Source organism: Gastrolobium bilobum, unplaced genomic scaffold (assembly GCF_033153095.1).
Source record: "Gastrolobium bilobum isolate Gb01-03AN ecotype WA unplaced genomic scaffold, APGP_CSIRO_Gbil_v1 utg121160, whole genome shotgun sequence".
NCBI classification, from domain to species: domain Eukaryota; kingdom Viridiplantae; phylum Streptophyta; class Magnoliopsida; order Fabales; family Fabaceae; genus Gastrolobium; species Gastrolobium bilobum.
This window is the reverse complement of record NW_026896270.1, coordinates 44-16,929: the sequence shown is the minus strand read 5'-3', so window position 1 is coordinate 16,929 and position 16,886 is coordinate 44. Positions and strand designations below refer to the sequence as shown.

General features: G+C 40.1%; 1 protein-coding gene across 2 annotated transcripts; it reads left to right on the top strand.

The window, feature by feature from the left end:
• Positions 1–9,639: 9,639 nt before the first annotated feature.
• Positions 9,640–12,112, top strand: LOC133298540 (protein CHUP1, chloroplastic-like). Of its 2 annotated transcripts, none has more exons than XM_061497843.1 (3): positions 9,640–9,752; positions 9,829–10,455; positions 10,991–12,112. In XM_061497843.1, the coding sequence occupies exons 1-3, from the start codon at positions 9,723–9,725 to the stop codon at positions 11,981–11,983; spliced, it is 1,650 nt and encodes a 549-aa protein (XP_061353827.1). In that variant the 5' UTR covers positions 9,640–9,722; the 3' UTR covers positions 11,984–12,112. The 2 variants fall into 2 exon arrangements, with proteins under 2 accessions (XP_061353827.1, XP_061353826.1); XM_061497842.1 differs by having other exon boundaries at positions 10,982–12,112.
• Positions 12,113–16,886: the final 4,774 nt, after the last annotated feature.

Genomic DNA, 16,886 nt, shown 5'->3' with positions numbered 1-16,886 from the left:
ATTTATTCTAACACTTTTCAACCACCACACAATCCATTATATCATCATACAAGCATACCACAAATCACCAAACAAAGCCTCAACACAAAACTCAAAAGTCCAAAGTCATGAACTCAAAATCCACTAAGTTAAATATCATCAATTTTCACTTAAAATTTTCATTGCATTTCTAGCTTTAATACATCATTTTAAGGCATTATCATCTAATACACATTTTCCAATTGAGCTCTCTAACATCACATATCAACCATGCAAGGTCTAGGGTTCAAGATTCAAATCATCACATTCATTCAATTAAAATGCAAGAACACTCACCCAAATGGAAGGTAAAAGGCTCCTCCTAAACATACTCCACCAATGGAGCACCTAGAAGCTCCATGAACACAAATCTCCAAGCTTGACCCGCGGCCTTGAGGAGGGATTTTCGCAAAATTTAGCTGGATTCAAGGCTTGCCACTAGTGCCAATGTGTTTAGAAGGCCATTTCCAACAAATTTCAACCAAGAATCACTTGATTTGGTGCCAAAATGACTAAGTTATGATGAAAAGAAAATTTGAAGTGGAAGTGGCCAAGGAAGAGGAGGGCTGCGGGTTTGCATGGAAGGAGGGAGAGAGAAGATGATGAATAGTGTCCAAAGATAATGTGGCTTAAGTGGTTTAAGTGGGGTGGGTCCCACCGCCACCTCACGCGATTTCAAACTCATTTGAATTTTTCTCTGATTCCACTAAACGTCCATAAATTAAAAACCTATTTAGAAACTCTAACTTTTAACATTAATCATTGTCCTTTAATTATACTTGATTAGATGAATTCGGAGTTTTTCGATCGTTCGGAGAAAACACTGTTTTAAGTTGTTGCGTGCGCCGTTGACACGCTTCCCCAAACTGACTTAATTCCGTCAGATTTTATCAAAATTCATATTTCCTAACTCAATAAACCATTTATAACTCATATTTGAAACTTAGAGTTCAAAACTCAATCGAAACGTTTTACGGTGCAATTGTACCGCAGTATTTTTACCCGCGAAAAACACTATTCACTGATTTTTCTGAAACTTACCTAACCACTCAATTTTTCATTCTGAATCCATTTCCAGGGTTATTTTTTATCATCTGAGACCTTCTACTCCATTTTTATCTTCCTAGGGTTGTGTGTTGGCAATTTATTGTTTTGCTCTTTCTTTGTATTCTGGCCTAATCTTTAGGATTTTCACTAATCCATCACTTAATTATTCACTCAATGTATTAATTACTTAATTTAGAATTGTGAGGTGTTATATCATACAATCTCACTATATCCACATATCATCATCCAACAACTCACCAATAACATCTTAACACATTTTCCAAAATCCAAGTCATGACACCTCAAAATATTCTAAGTTAAAAAATCCATATTTTTCACCTAAAATTTGCATTGCATTTATAGCTAATACATATTATTCTAAGACACTTTCATGTACAAACTTTTCCCAATTGAGTTCTTTAACATCACACATCAACAATGCAAGGTTTAGGGTTCATAATTATAAACTACAATCAAACCATGGAAATGGGGTGGAAACATACTCACAACCAAGACTTGATACTCCTCCAAGACTTATCCAAGCATTGGAAGACCATATGACTCCATGAACATCCATTTTTCCCCAAAAATTCGTAGCTGAAAATGGCTTGGATCTCCCCAAATAAACGGTTTCAAGGCTCAAGAGTGGTACCAATGTGTTTAGAAGGCTATTTCCATCAAGTTTCAATGGGAGCGGGGCTGATCCGCGGGGAAGAAGAGAGAGGAGGAGAGAGAATGTGTCATGTAATGTGACTTTTAAGTCACTTAAGCCATAGGTGGGTCCCACACGCTATTTAACTTTAATCAAACACTGATTTCAACCACAAATTCATGACCTACGTATTTTTCTCGTTCATGTCATATTTTTGGTTCCTAAAAATACTGATACAAATTTCACGCTTATCAGTACAATTATACCGCAGTATTTTACACCGGTAAAATCACTATTCTCTGATTTTTCTGAAACTTTCCTATCCACTCAATTTCTCACTTTGAATCCATTTCCAGGGTTATTTTTACCATCTGAGACCTTCTACTCAATTTTTATCTTCTTAGGGTTGCGTGTTGGCTAATTACCGTTTTGCCCTTTCTTTGTATTCTGGTCTAATCTTTAGGATTTTCACTAATCCTTCACTTAATTACTCATTTAATATTTTAATACTTAATTTAGAATTGCGAGGTGTTATAGGTCCTCTGATACGAACATTGAAGAATCCTATGGCAGAAAGGGGGAGAATGTAGAAGTTACAGAAGATGAAATCAGAAAAGAGAGAGAGAAGATGAAGATAGAGGAAAGAGAAGACTCAGCAGAATAAAAAGCATACCTTAGAAGTTTGATGACTTCATTGTCTCTACACATGGCTGATATACGTGGCTATGGAGAAATATATCAGCTGATTGCTAATACACGTGATTGTCTAGAAATATATTAGTTAATTGTTATTTCCTTTGTAATTGGGTTCCTTGTTGTTGGGCTGCGATGTTGAGCCCATTTCTTGCTTTTTGTCAGCCTTGTGTCTTTATTACCAAGGCAGTTAGGATTAGGGGGATTTCAACAAATTTGCAGTATAGCCTAAATGCTTTCTTCTTCTTCTGTTGCTTAGGAGTTGCAGGCATCCCTCGAATTGTCGTAGATAATACCATTTCAATATTTGCTATTCAGATAATTGATCTTGTCATTTTTTTGTTCTATTATTTTGGTGCTTTCATTGAGAGAAACTTTTGAACGACTAGGATGGCGGAGGGAACTCGCACCGCTACAAGATGAGATGAGTGTGCTGCTAAACTGAAAAATCATGAAGAACAGTTCAATTCGTTAGGCGAACTGTTACGGGAAATGAATATGAAACTTACATTAATGGAGGCCAAAATAGATCAAGGAAGTCGTCACAAAACCGATTCCAAGCATGATCGAACTTCGAAGACTAGACTAGGATCTTTATTCGGTAATAATCCTTTCAAATCAGTCAAATTAACAGTGCCTCGATTTGCTGGGGGAAACCCTGAACCTTGGATCGATAGGATACAACAATTTTACAGATTCCACAATCTCTCTCATGCTGGAAAATTGACGTTGACATCGTTTCATATGGACGGATCTGCTGAGGACTGGTTTCATTGGATGGACCGCTACAACGGGCTCTCGACTTGGGAGACGTTTGTTATAGCCTTGAGGGTTTGATTTGGCCCCTCTAAATATCGTGACCTGAGAGGTGAATTGGGGAGACTAACACAAATATCAACAGTGGAAGAGTATCAATTGCAATTTGAACAACTTTCAAATCAGATTGTTGGCATTGATGACATCACCTTACAGAGTAACTTTGAATCTGGTTTAAAACCAGAAATCAGAAAAGAAGGACGAATGCATCTTCCAGAATCATTGGAACAAGCCATTGATCTAGACAAATTGGTAGAAGACAAGTTGAACGACAAGATTCCCAACTGCAATAGCTACAACTGCAACACTACAGGGAATAACCCTGCCAATTCAGCAGGACTATTACCCACTCCAGCAAGGATGATTACAGGTACACATGGGGCTTCTAAGGGAACAATTCCCATAAAAAAAAATTTAGCTGCAGAAATGATGGAAAAGAGAGAGAAATGACTATGTTATTATTGTGATGAGAAATTTAACTGTAATCATGTATGTAAAGTAAAAGAAAAAATGTTTTTGCTGATAACACAAGATACAGAAGATAGTGACCATGAATCATATCAGCTTATCAGTAATGAGACCATTGGAGGTGAAGAGGAGGTTATACCTGGAATTAGTTTGCATGCTTTGGCTGGTCAGTATTCTACCAGCACTATTTGATTACAAGGAATTGTTAATAAAACGGGAGTGCAGGTTCTAGTGGATGGAGGATCCACTCACAACTTTGTCCAGAAGAGGTTGGTGAAATTCCTGGGGTTAGAAGTGACACCCATTTCACAGTTTAAAGTACTAGTTGGAAATGGTGCTACACTTGGTTGCAAGGGGGTATGTTCGAAGGTGAAATTGGAGTTACAAGGGCACTGCTTCACACCTGACCTGTTTGTCTTGCCTATTCAAGGAGCAGAAGTGGTATTAGGAGTCTAGTGGATGTCAGAATTTGGAGATGTCACTACAAATTACAAGGAGTTAGTCCTGAAATTTGAAAGGGAAGGTCAGACTATAGTATCACAAGGAGAATCGCGGGTACCTGTAGAAGCCATACACTTCATCAATTACGAAAACTAGCAGATTTAGATGCAGTGGTCACCTACTTACAGCTACAATATGTAGAACAAGAGGGTGAATGGCAAAAAAGTAATGAGCAGCAAGTGGAATCTGTGGTACAAGAAGTGCTGGAGGAATTTAAAGATGTGTTTGAAACACCAAAACAACTTCCACCAATCAGAGAGGAGGATCATCAAATTCAACTGGAACCTGGAACCAAAGCTGTGAACGTTAGACCTTATCGCTACCCTTACTTTCAGAAGACAGAAATTGAAAAAATAGTGAAGGAGATGCTGGAAACAGGGTTTATCCGTCCAAGTCTTAGCCCATTCTCTTCGCTAGTGCTTTTGGTAAAAAAGAAGGATGGCACGTGGAGATTCTGTGTAGATTATCGAGCCTTAAATCAGGTTACTGTACCTAATCGCTACCCAATTCCTATAGTTGATGAGATGCTAGATGAATTAGTCGGTGCAAGTGTTTTTTCTAAAATGGATTTGAGATTCGGGTATCACCAGATCAGGATGGACCCTCAAGATATCTACAAAACTGCATTTCGAACTCATGAAGGGCACTACGAGTTCGTGGTTATGCCATTTGGGCTTACCAACGCCCATGCTACTTTCTAGGGAATTATGAATACAGTGCTAAAACCTTTCTCCGGAAATTTGTAATTGTCTTCTTTGATGACATTCTGGTATATAGCAGATCCTTGGAAGAACATGTGAAGCACTTGAGGCTGGTCTTAAATTGGCTTCGCACCAACCAGCTTTATGCAAAAAGATCTACCTGTGCTTTTGCTCAAGCTGAAGTGGAGTATTTGGGACATGTAGTTGATGCTCAAGGTGTGAGACTTGACAAAGGCAAAATACAAGTAATTATGGAATGGAAAATACCGAATACTCTAAAAAAACTACGCATGTTTTTGGGATTAGCTGGATACTACCGCAAATTTGTTTGAGGGTTCTCTCAGATTGCTGTTCCTTTAACAACTCTCCTTCGAAAAGATAACTTCAAGTGGGATGAGGGAGGGAGAAGGAAATGCAAAGATTAAAGGAAGCCCTATCCAAACCCCCAGTATTAGCCTTACCAGACTTCAGCCAACCCTTTATTCTAACTACAGATGCTTCAGGTGTTGGTGTCGGTGCTGTTCTGAGCCAAGGTAACAAACCCATCGCCTTCTTTAGTAGGAAATTATCTACAAAAATGCAGCAAACTTAACATATGTTAGAGAAATGTTTGCAATCACAGAAAGAGTGTCTAAGTGGAGGCAATACTTACTGGGTTGAAGGTTTGTTATTCGTACAGATCAACGAAGCATCAAAGAGATGATGGGACAAGTGATTCAAACTCCTGAACAGCAAAGATTTTTGGTGAAATTGCTGGGTTTTGATTATGTTATAGAATACCATCCAGGAGCGGTTAAGAAAGTGGTTGATGCCTTCTCTCGTGTACATGAAGGTGCGAAGGAATTGGAGAAGAAAGAGGTTGTATCCATGAGCATGACGAGTGTTATCAACCCAATGTTGGACCTATTGAAGGAGGAAGTAAAACAAAAATAAGAACTGATCCAATTAGTAAAACAAATCAAAAAATAGGAACATGGAATGGATCAGTACATTATCAGGGAGAGGTTAATCTATTTCAAAGGGAGGATAGTTTTGGCAGCCTCTTCGAAGATAAAGACTACCTTGCTATATGAATTTAATTCCTCATTAGTGGGAGGCTATGGGGGAGTTAAGAAGACATTGCACCGGATCAGTACTCGTTACTACTGGCCTAAGATGAAAGCAGACGTGCAAGAGTTCGTGAGGACTTGCCCCATCTGTCAAGTTACTAAATATCAACCGCTCTCCCCCGCTGGCTTATTGCAACCACTATCGATACCCAAAGTTGTATGGGAAGAACTCTCAATGGATTTTATTGTTGGTATTCCAGTGTCTGAAGGAAAAACGGCAATCATGGTAGTAGTGGATCGCTTGTCAAAATACGCACATTTCTCTGCCTTACCAGCCAACTTTACAGCAACCAAGGTCGCCTCAGTATTTGTTACTGATATATGTAGACATCATGGAATACCTCGCACTATTGTGTCGGACAGGGATCAAATTTTTGTCAGCAAATTTTGGGGAGAATTAGCTCGATTGAGTGGTACTAAATTTAACTTCAGCATAACAAACCATCCTGAAACAGACGGACAAACAGAAGTCACTAATAGAAGTTTGGAACAATATCTTAGATGTTTTACAATGGAAGCTCCAAGACAGTGGGTTCAATACCTTCCTTGGGCCGAGTTCTCGTACAACTCGTCATACCATTCCTCAATTGGATGCTCTCCCTTCCAGGTGTTGTATGGGCGCCCTGCCCCAACAGTCCCTCCTTATGAAAGTTCTTCTTCCCCTGTAGAGGCAGTAGATTCACTTTTGACCAAACGTGATCAAATTCTCCGTCAACTTATGGAAAATCTGAATAGAACCAGGCAACGAATGAAGACACAGGCAGATAAACATCGTCGGGATATTCATTATGCAGTTGGAGATCAGGTTCTGGTGAAATTACAGCCTTACCGTCAAAAATCTGCGCGCAATCAGACATATTCGAAGTTGCGCCGTCAATTTTATGGCCCTTTTCCGGTGTTGTAGAAAATTGGGCCTGTTGCTTATCGATTGGGGTTACCAGATCTGTCACGCATACACCCCGTCTTCCATGTGTCCCTTCTTAAGCCATTTCGTCAAAATCTAGCTGTTCATACAGAGCCCTTACCCTCCACGGTCTGGGATAACCACCCCGTGTTGCAACCTGTGGCTGTGCTGCGTTCTCGGACACTCAACAACAGAAAAGATGATGACTTGCAGTTGTTAGTGCAGTGGATGGGGTTACCCTTGGAAGACGTTACCTGGGTTCCAATGTCTGAGTTTATCCAGGCCTATCCAAGCTTTGATCTTGAGGGCAAGATCGAGTCTTTAAGGGGTGAGGAAATTGATATGAACATTGAAGAATCCTATGGCAGAAAGGGGAAGAATGTAGAAGTTACAGAAGATGAAATCAGAAAAGAGAGAGAATATGAAGATAGAGGAAAGAGAAGACCCAGCAGAATAAAAATGATACCTCAGAAGTTTGATGACTTCATTGTCTCTACACGTGGCTGATATACGTGGCTATGGAGAAATATATCAGCTGATTGCTGATACACGTGACTGTCTAGAAATATATTAGTTAATTGTTATTTCCTTTGTAATTGGGTTCCTTGTTGTTGGGCTGCTGTGTTGAGCCCATTTCTTGCTTTCTGTCAGCCTTGTGTCTTTATTACCAAGGAAGATAGGATTAGGGGGATTTTAACAAATTTGCAGTATAGCCTAAATGCTTTCTTCTTCCTCTGTTGCTTAGGAGTTGCCGGCATCCCTCGAATTGCCGTAGATAATACCATTTCAATATTTTCTATTCAGATATTTGATCTTGTCATTTTTTTGTTCTATTATCCTCACCTTTGGAGTTGCTTGTTGACATATTTGGAAGGCTAGGAACGAACTGATCTTCAATGACAAGAGCCCACATCAAAGGGGGACAATTTTGGCGATTAACAATTATGTTTGCAATATCCTCACAGCTCGTAATCTGCTATCAGCTAGTGGCTTATCTTAGGGGCACAAGACTCTCCATGATGTTAGTTGGAAGCACCCTAGTAATGGATGGATGAAAGTGAATGTTGATGGGTCCTGTATCAATAGTGGCTCAAACTCTAGTTTTGGAGGTGTGCTTAGGGATGATACTGGAAGATGGATCTCGGGCTTCTGTGGCAAATTGGGGCATGGCAATTCTCTAACTGCTGAGCTAAGAGGTTTTCTTGAGGGAGTTATTCAGGTGAAAAAGATAGGATGCAGAAACGTCTGGGTGGAAGGGGACTCCTTGGTTGCGGTGAACCTGATAACCAAAGGATGCCACTTTGCACACCCTTTTGTTAGCATTGTTAACAGAATCCATAATCTTTTGCATGATGACTGGAATGCTGTTGTAACCCACACATATAGAGAGGGTAACATGCTAGCTGATTGGTTAATCTCCTATGCCCATATGTTTGATGATTGGGATGTTCACCTCTTCACCGAACCTCCGTTAGGCTGTAGGAACATCTTAGGAAGAGATTCTATGGGTATTAGTAGCCCAAGGCTTTGCAGATTGTAGTTGTTGTTTTTCTTCCCTTATATCCAAAAAAAAATGTATTTAAGAAAGTCATTGTTACTTAGCTCAACAACATAACCTCTCTCTCTCTCTCTCTTTGTGAGCAACAATATATTCTCTTTTATTTATGCCGTTGCACAGATACACAAGCTATACATTTTACAGTACTTAAACGTGTGAATATAAACTTAGCAAATATATTAAAATAATCAATGATTGATGTACTCATGAAAAAAAAAAGTCTTTGTCCATAGTTGAACAATTTCTTACCAAAATGAAAGAAATTGGAAATCAAAACAAATTGAAAATCAAAACAAATTGCAATTAGATGCTTGCAAGCGACTTGATTCATTTTTCAACGAAACTCTACATTTGAGCGACATGGAATAATGACGCGAATGTTCTCCAAAATCGCACGTTTTGCCACATACATTTATTTAAGAACAAGAATGACCCATTTTTAGAATCGTACTCCTCATATAAGTGGGTGAATTTTCTAATCACATGGGTAGCTGGAAGTTGCTTATTCAAGCCTTCTCAACCCGTAGCTACTTATGGCAAATATTTTTCCTTCTTGGCAACATTACCAGATATTTTTTTTGAATCAAACAAAAAACAATGACTCTGGACCATTACTCTCCAATTGAGTCGTACTAGTGCTTGTCTTTTGAGTTTTGATCCAACGTACCAGAAAAAAAGTGTAGAATAAATATAAAAGTGGCTAACATTTTCTTCCAATAGCATTTAATTCCATTGTCTTGAATGAAGCCAACCACTAGTTAGTGATGAGCTTCACTAACATTGATATTTTAGCTTGGCTTTGTTATATGGAGAGTTGATAAGAATGTAGTGACTGCTAAACTAGTGAGAGTTCACGAGATTCAGTAAGTGACGTGCACCAAATTCCCAGTTCATAACCACACTGTTCGAACTTGTGTGCAGGACTACATGATAATCAAAGTGAGCTTCATGGTTGTAGCTTCGGTTGCTGCACTTAAGATTTCGAAGACAAAAACCATCTTTTCTACAAGGAGAAACAGTAAAATAAAATATCCAGGTACCACCATTTTCCCTCTGTTAACTTAACTACCGTTACCCTAAAAATGAAACAAAACTATAAAACAAGTTTAAACACCATATTATAAATTCCCTATTTTACTTCATTTATCCTTGTCTCTTGGATTTATATTATACTTTTGCTATGATGCCTTTGGCGAACTAAGGAAGTGATTCTGATGACTCACACTTGGAACAAGAGTCTGAAGAGAAGGAAAATATGTCTGCAAATGCTAATCATATGATAAAGGTACCCTCCATGTGTTATTTTGTCAAAATTCAAGTAAATGTTAAAAGAACCTGACTATTGATTATATATGCTGCAGAATGAAGAAGAGAAGCAGATTAAAATTGAAATGCCACAAAATCTGTTAACAGGAGAATTTGAGGATTTGGAGCTGTTAATAGGTGGTGAAAAAATGGATTATGTTACTGAAAAGGAGCTATTACAGAATTTAGTAAAGGACTACAAGCAGGGGGAGGTAAACCTTGAAAGGAAATTTCTTGAATTGAAAGGTCTGAAGGAAAGGAAATCAGCCATTGCCCAAATGCAAAGGCAATTAGAAAAAAAGACAGCAAAATTGGACTCTCTCAAAACAATCATTGCTTCCTTGCAGTCAGAGAGGAAAATTATTCAAGAAAAAATAAGAGAGGATGTTTTGTCTAAAAAGCAACTAGATATTGCAAAGAAAATGATAAGTGAGATGCAATGGAAGAAAGAAGTCAATGGAAGCCCTGTCAAGGAGCAGATATTGATGCTCCAACAGCAAGTAACTGAACTACAGAAGTATAATGGCTCAGGTAGAAATGCTACGGTGAATAAGAAACTTAATGATGTTCAAGACATCGAACTAGAAGTTTTGGAACTGAAGAGGAGAAACAAAGAGCTTGAATTGGAAAAGAGGGAGATTGGAATTGAGTTGGCTACAGTCCAGGCAAGAATCAGAACAGAGGTAGGAACACTCCACCCTAGAAGAAATAGGATGCAAATATTATTTATGCATTATTCTCATGCACATTAAATTAGGACCTAACCGCTTAAACTTTTAGAAAAATTGGTTACTTGACCGAAATAGAGATACACAGAAAATCTTAAAAAAAGAAAGAAAGTGTTTTCCTAGAATTCCAGAAATTGATGTAATACTTACTATATGATTATTAAAGTGATAGGAGTTAATGTGACATAGAAAAATGCTAATAACACACTCTTTAGCACTTTTTAACAAATTCTAAATTATTGGGTGAAATACCATATAGATTTTATTGAATAACTTAAAACTAGTTTTTTTTATTAGTGGTGACACAAATAATTATTGTCCCTTTAATAATGATTAATTGAAAGTAAATCTCTTTAAGAATGGTAAGTAATAGTTGTCTAGGAATTTTATTTTATTTTTCTCTACCATCGTTCGAACTTAAATATCTTGAGCAAGAGTAGTTTAGCACTGGCCATGAGTTATTTTTACCCTTTACATTTAGTTTCTGCAGGAGGAAACAGTGTCCCAGATAAAAGAAGAAATAAGTGGTTTACGGCATGTCCAAGAAGAACTTTCAGAACAAGTTGAAATATTGCAGAGAAACAGATTTGACATGGTCCAGGAACTTGTGTACCAACGGTGGCTTTACACATGCTTGAGGTTTGAAGTCCACGATCATAAAAAACAAAGTAGAAAGGCCTCAAGACTAGATTGCAGCCAGGATTCAAGCAAAGAATTGTATGGGAAAACTCATGCATTAACATTTGATCCTGAGCTTGAAAGCAACTCTTCTAATGCCACATTTGAAGAGAGTGATGAAATTGAAACTACTACCCTTGAAAGCCCTTCCAGCAGTCAAAGTAGCAGCAGCAACAATTCTAGTTTTCTTGGTAAAATAAAGAGATGGAAGAAAACCAAAGATTACTCCAACAATATTTCATCAAAGGGTAGAAATTATCGGAGCAACCCTGGCCTTGTACGTAGGTTTTCCATGTCAATGGTTGCATCAGAACTATCAAAGCCAAGGAATAGTGATGATAGTTCAGTCACCAACCTATCCCAGAAATTCAAGATGCAGAGTTGTTCCAAATCAATAGAGAAACCAATAATACGGAGAATGAAGAGAGTCTCTTTCAGTGATTCAGTTAAACTATCTACCTATGAAGATATGCCAGAGGCAGTTGAGGATGTGATAGATGACAAAGAAACAAGGTCTGGGAAAATAATGGGGCTAACTTCAAGTACTATGAGGGTAGATAAACATAAGGCAGAACAAAGTGATAAAACGAGCAATTCAAATGAATATGTGGTTGGTAACCCCATCAACAATGATTCCGTTGCTGAGAACGAAGGTACCGAGAATAAAATTGGTCATTCAGATAAAAGGAATTCAAGGAATGTGCTCGTTTGTAGAAAGGAGGATAAGATTAAAACCCAACTGGTGCAGCTGGTAGCATTTTTCTTCTTTTTACTAATCCTGCTAGCATATCTCATGATCAAATAACTATAGCTAATTATATGAAACTGCCGTGAATTTATGTATTTCACTCATTTTTTAATGTTAGACATAGCACTTGACTCCGAATTTCAATGTCTGGATTGGAAGCATAGCCCAAAAGAAGAAGCAAATGTAAGTAGTCTATAATAGCCCATATTAATTAATTAGGAAATCAAGTGTAATTAATTAATTAAACATGTTTTACTGGGTGAAATTAAGTATGAGGCTTAATAAAATGAACCTGAGTCACTTTGGAGTTAAAAAGTGTACTCAGTGAAAATTAAGGGGTATAAATGGGTACTGTCAAAAGTACCCAAAATATAAAAATAAAAATAGTAATATTCCTAGAATAATATTCCAGACTTTTGGGTAAAGTTTGGTAATTATTGGAGTTAAATAGATAGACGAACCAATACTCGCTTAGAGCCACTTAACCTATGTTAAGTGACTTAAGTCACCAAATGACCCTCATTTCCCACCCAGCCCGTCGACGCCCAGAAAGAAGAGAAGAGAAGAGGAAGGGAGGGAGAGAGAGAAAGAAAACCTAGGTTGTGTGATTTTCAACCGATTGGAGCGATTCAAAAGCCTAAATCACTTAGAATCTTCCCCTCTTTCATAATCCTAACTTTGTTTTGAGTGGGGAGCATTGTGGAGAGGGATATTGGCTCTCAAAAATTCGGCCCTTTGGTGAAAATTGGGGTTTTGAGAGTTTCTACCTCCATTGAAGCTTGAGGAGCCATCAATCCTTGGTTGTGTGACCATTGATGGTAAGATTCTAACCCTTGAACCTCATGATTCCTTGAAATTTGCATGAGTTAGGGTTTGTGAATAGTAAATTGGGATTTTTATGAAATGTAGTTGAATTAGCTATGTTCTAGGAAGAATGGAGCTTAGAGCATGTTATGGAAAATGCTAGGAATGTCATTTAATCGGTGGAAATGAGCCTAGATAGTCATTTGATAATTGTTCATAATATTGGAAAATTCATGCTTGGATTGGTTAGTATTCTAGCATGTTGAACAATTAGTGAGTTGAATGATTGATTGGATCCTTGTGATGTCTAGGATTGAGACATTTGGATCAACCGTGAGTGATCAACCATTGGAGCAAGCTATGGAGCTTGAATAGCTCATTGGAATTGGTGTATGTTTGTAAAAGTTGATTGCTGAAACTGTTGGTGAAGAACAAAGGTTGACTGAAGCATTGAGGTAAGCCTTCGGACCTTGGGTGTAATTCCCTTGACTGTTCTACCAAGCCCTGAAAGGGTGGAGGTTGTGATTGTGTATATAAATGCAATAAAATAGTGTAATGCTTTGTTATACGTATGTGTATGCATTTGGTGTGGCATAGGATGGTGTTTCCCTATGTGGGTATGTTGCATGACGATGCGTAAATCATACATGGTAGTTAGCTGGCCCTACTTGGAATTCAATATATGAATGCTTGTTATGTATTGAGTTGTTGAATTGGTTGGGCTGAAAATCAATTAGGTACCCTCTTCGTTTAAACTGGTAAACGATGAGAAAACAAAGGTCATGCTGCCCAAATTCTAGCTAAATCTCATGAGGAGAGGTTGGATGAGTGCTAGGATTTAGTTTTGGGGCATGGACATTTGTGGTTTGTAATGGGGATGCATTTTCCCCTAGGCTTGGACTTGAGAAATGTGGGAATTGGAATTCCCTGGCAGCGCGCTTAAGCGCCCAGGAGCGCGCCCAAGCGCCCTGCTGCCCCTGCGAGTGCCAATGCATTCTGCCTCCTCGCGCTGGAGCGCCCAAGTGGGGGCTTAAGCGCCCAGGATTGCGCGCTGGAGCGCCCTGGCGTGCGCTTAAGCGCCCTTTGCTGCAGAAAGTTGGGTGGCTTACTGCCCCCTCGTGTTTTAGCGCCCAGGGTGGGGCTTAAGCGCCCAGGGTTGCGCGCTTGAGCGCCCTGGTCCGCGCTTAAGCGCCCTTCGCCACTGAAGGAGGAGATGCTTCTGTCTCTGCGCGCTAAAACGTCCCCGTGGGAGCTTGAGCGCCCAGGATAGCGCGCCTGAGCGCCCTGTTGCGCGCTTAAGCGCCCATCCACACTGGAATGCCTGATGCTTACTGCCTCCGTGCGCTTAAGCGCCCAGATGGAGGCTTTAGCGCCCGATAGCGCGCGCTTGAGCGCCCGGTAGCGCGCTGAAGCGCGCTGGGCCTGTGACCAACACTCTCTTGTGTTGCTTCAAATTGTCCTAACTTGGACTACAGTGCTCCGATTTGAGCACGGTTTGAAGCCACGGGTAGCTAATGAAGAAACCTACAATATAGTAGAAGTATTGAACTAAACAAGAAGTAAATTAATGGTTTAAAAATGGGAAATGAACATGATGTTAAGCTTAATTTATCTGTTTCCGCAAGGTAATATGGTTATGATCACGAAATTGGGTATTATAAGTTCGGTACGTTTTAAAATGAAAAATTTATCCGGATTTTAATTGAACCCATGTGATTGTAACTGCGCTTAATATCATAATGCGATGTTAACAAACCGGTTCTAGAACGGGGTGTTACATTTTATGGTATCAGAGCAGTTTCGTTGGGAATAACTGTTAGCTATTGTTGAGTATGCTTAGTGTTCGATGCTTTATAGTTGTTTTAGTACTCTGTATGATTATTGCATTTGTGATCACTAAGTGTGGGCCTGATCAACTCACTTCTTTGTGTAACATGTGTAGTGACATGACGAGGAACCGAAACAACCCCGGACCATCAAACACCAATGCTCAGCCAGAACCTGTTTTGGCTGCTCTTGTGAGGCCTAGAAGTGGCCGTGGGGCAACGGGCGTACCGCCTGATCCCGTGGCTGAAGCTCTTGCAGCCGTTCAGAGAGAGTTGGCTGCTAGCAGGCAAGCCAATGAAAATTTGTTAAAGACAAATGAAGACTCGCGGACTGCTATGGCCGCGATGATGACCGAGCTGAGGACGTTGAGGGGTCCTAGGCCCGTGAACCGGCAACCCACTCCTCCTCCTCACACTGCTACGCCTTCTCCACCTCCGTCACAGGAAGAGGGTGGAGTGGGTAACAATGAGGGTGAAGGTAGTCACCACTCTGGGAGTCTGAGTCATCACACCGAGGTTCGTCAACCTCAAGTTGAAAATGTCGGTGATCATGAAATGGAGGAAAGGAGATTGATGGCTTTCCAAAACATAAACCTCCTTCTTTTAAGGGAGGTTATGAGCCAATGGCGGCTGCAAAATGGCTCCAAGCTATGGAGAAGATATTCAGGGTGATGAGGTGCCCTGACGCAATGAAGTTGGCTTACTCTGTTTATATGCTGGAAGAGGAAGCAGAAGATTGGTGGACAAATACCGTGCAGCCATTAGAAGCTGAAGGTCGGGAGATCACATGGCGGTTATTCGAGACATTGTTCTTGGATAACTACTTCCCTAGAGAGGCTAGGGAACAAAAGCAGAATGAGTATAACGATCTCAAGCAAGGGTCGATGTCTATTGACCAATACTTCTCAAAATTCAATGAGTTGGTGAAATACGCCAACTATGGGCGAGCCTTACCCACCCCGGCTGAAATGACCTCCAAGTTCCAATGGGGTCTTAATGAGAAGATGTCTCGGAAGATGTCAAATTGTGACATTCGAGAGTTCAGTCGGTTTGTAAACCAGTGTAGAAAGGTGGAAGAAGTGTATAAGGTGTCCCAAGCCAAGAAGTCTTCTGAGGCCCAGGCACCTAGTTCCAATAAAGCAACGGGCTCAGGTTATTGGAAGAACAGGAAGGTGCAAGGCAAGAAGCTGAATGCGAATAAGCCCTTTGACTTGTTCAAAAAACCCGGTACTCAGAAGAAGTTTGTTGATAGAGGACCTCCTCCCAAGTGCAAGGGATGTGGCAAAGAGCATAGAGGTCCATGTGCTACTGGTGAGGTGATTTGCTTTAAATGTGGAAGATCCGGTCACTACTCCAGGCAGTGTCCTCAGAATGAAGCAAGGACTATGGCAGTTCAAGCTACTGCTGTTCCGGTCTCTGTTGTTCAACCTATGCTAGAGTCTCAGACGGTTGGTAGAGTATATACCATGGACCGTCAACAATCGGAGAAGGCTCCGAATCTAGTGAAAGGTACAATTTACATTGATAATATGGATGTTGAAGTGTTGTTTGATTCAGGAGCTACACACTCCTGTATGTCTGATTTTATGGCCGTTGGTCTAAATTTGCAAATGTATGACATTCGCCCTCCAATGAAAGTGGTTACAGCTACTGGAGAGGAGTGTTATACATCTGTGTTGTGTAAAGATGTCGAATTCAAATATGAAGGCCGAGATTACGTGCTGGATTTTATTTGTTTACCTATGATCAGCCTTCAAGTTATCTTGGGTATGGACTGGTTGTCAAAGAACTGTGCTATGATAGACTGCTGCGGTAAAAGGATTGTGCTTGATGCTGATGATTCTGCTACTAGTTCTTCCCCATATCTATCTGTGTTGCAGGTTAGAAAGGCTTTGAGGGCCGGGGCATTGGGATATGTCTTTGTGGGGGGTTTAGTAGGCGGAAGTCATGAGGAGATTGGCACTATTTCCGTGGTGAGGGAGTTTGTGGATGTGTTTCCAGATGAAATTCCACAACTTCCGCCTCATAGAGAGATTGAGTTCACGATTGATCTATTGCCTGGTGTGGGGCCTATCTCTCTGGCTCCGTATAGGATGTCACCACCGGAATTAGCCGAGTTAAAGAAACATATTGAAGAGCTTTCGGCTAAGCAGTTTATCCGGCCAAGTGTGTCCCCGTGGGGAGCACCAGTCATATTTGTTAAGAAGAAGGACGGTAGCATGAGATTGTGCACTGATTACCGTCAGTTGAATAAGGTTACCATTAAGAACAAGTATCCTCTCCCTCGCATAGATGATTTGCTTGATCAGTTGAGGGGTGCTTGTGTTTTC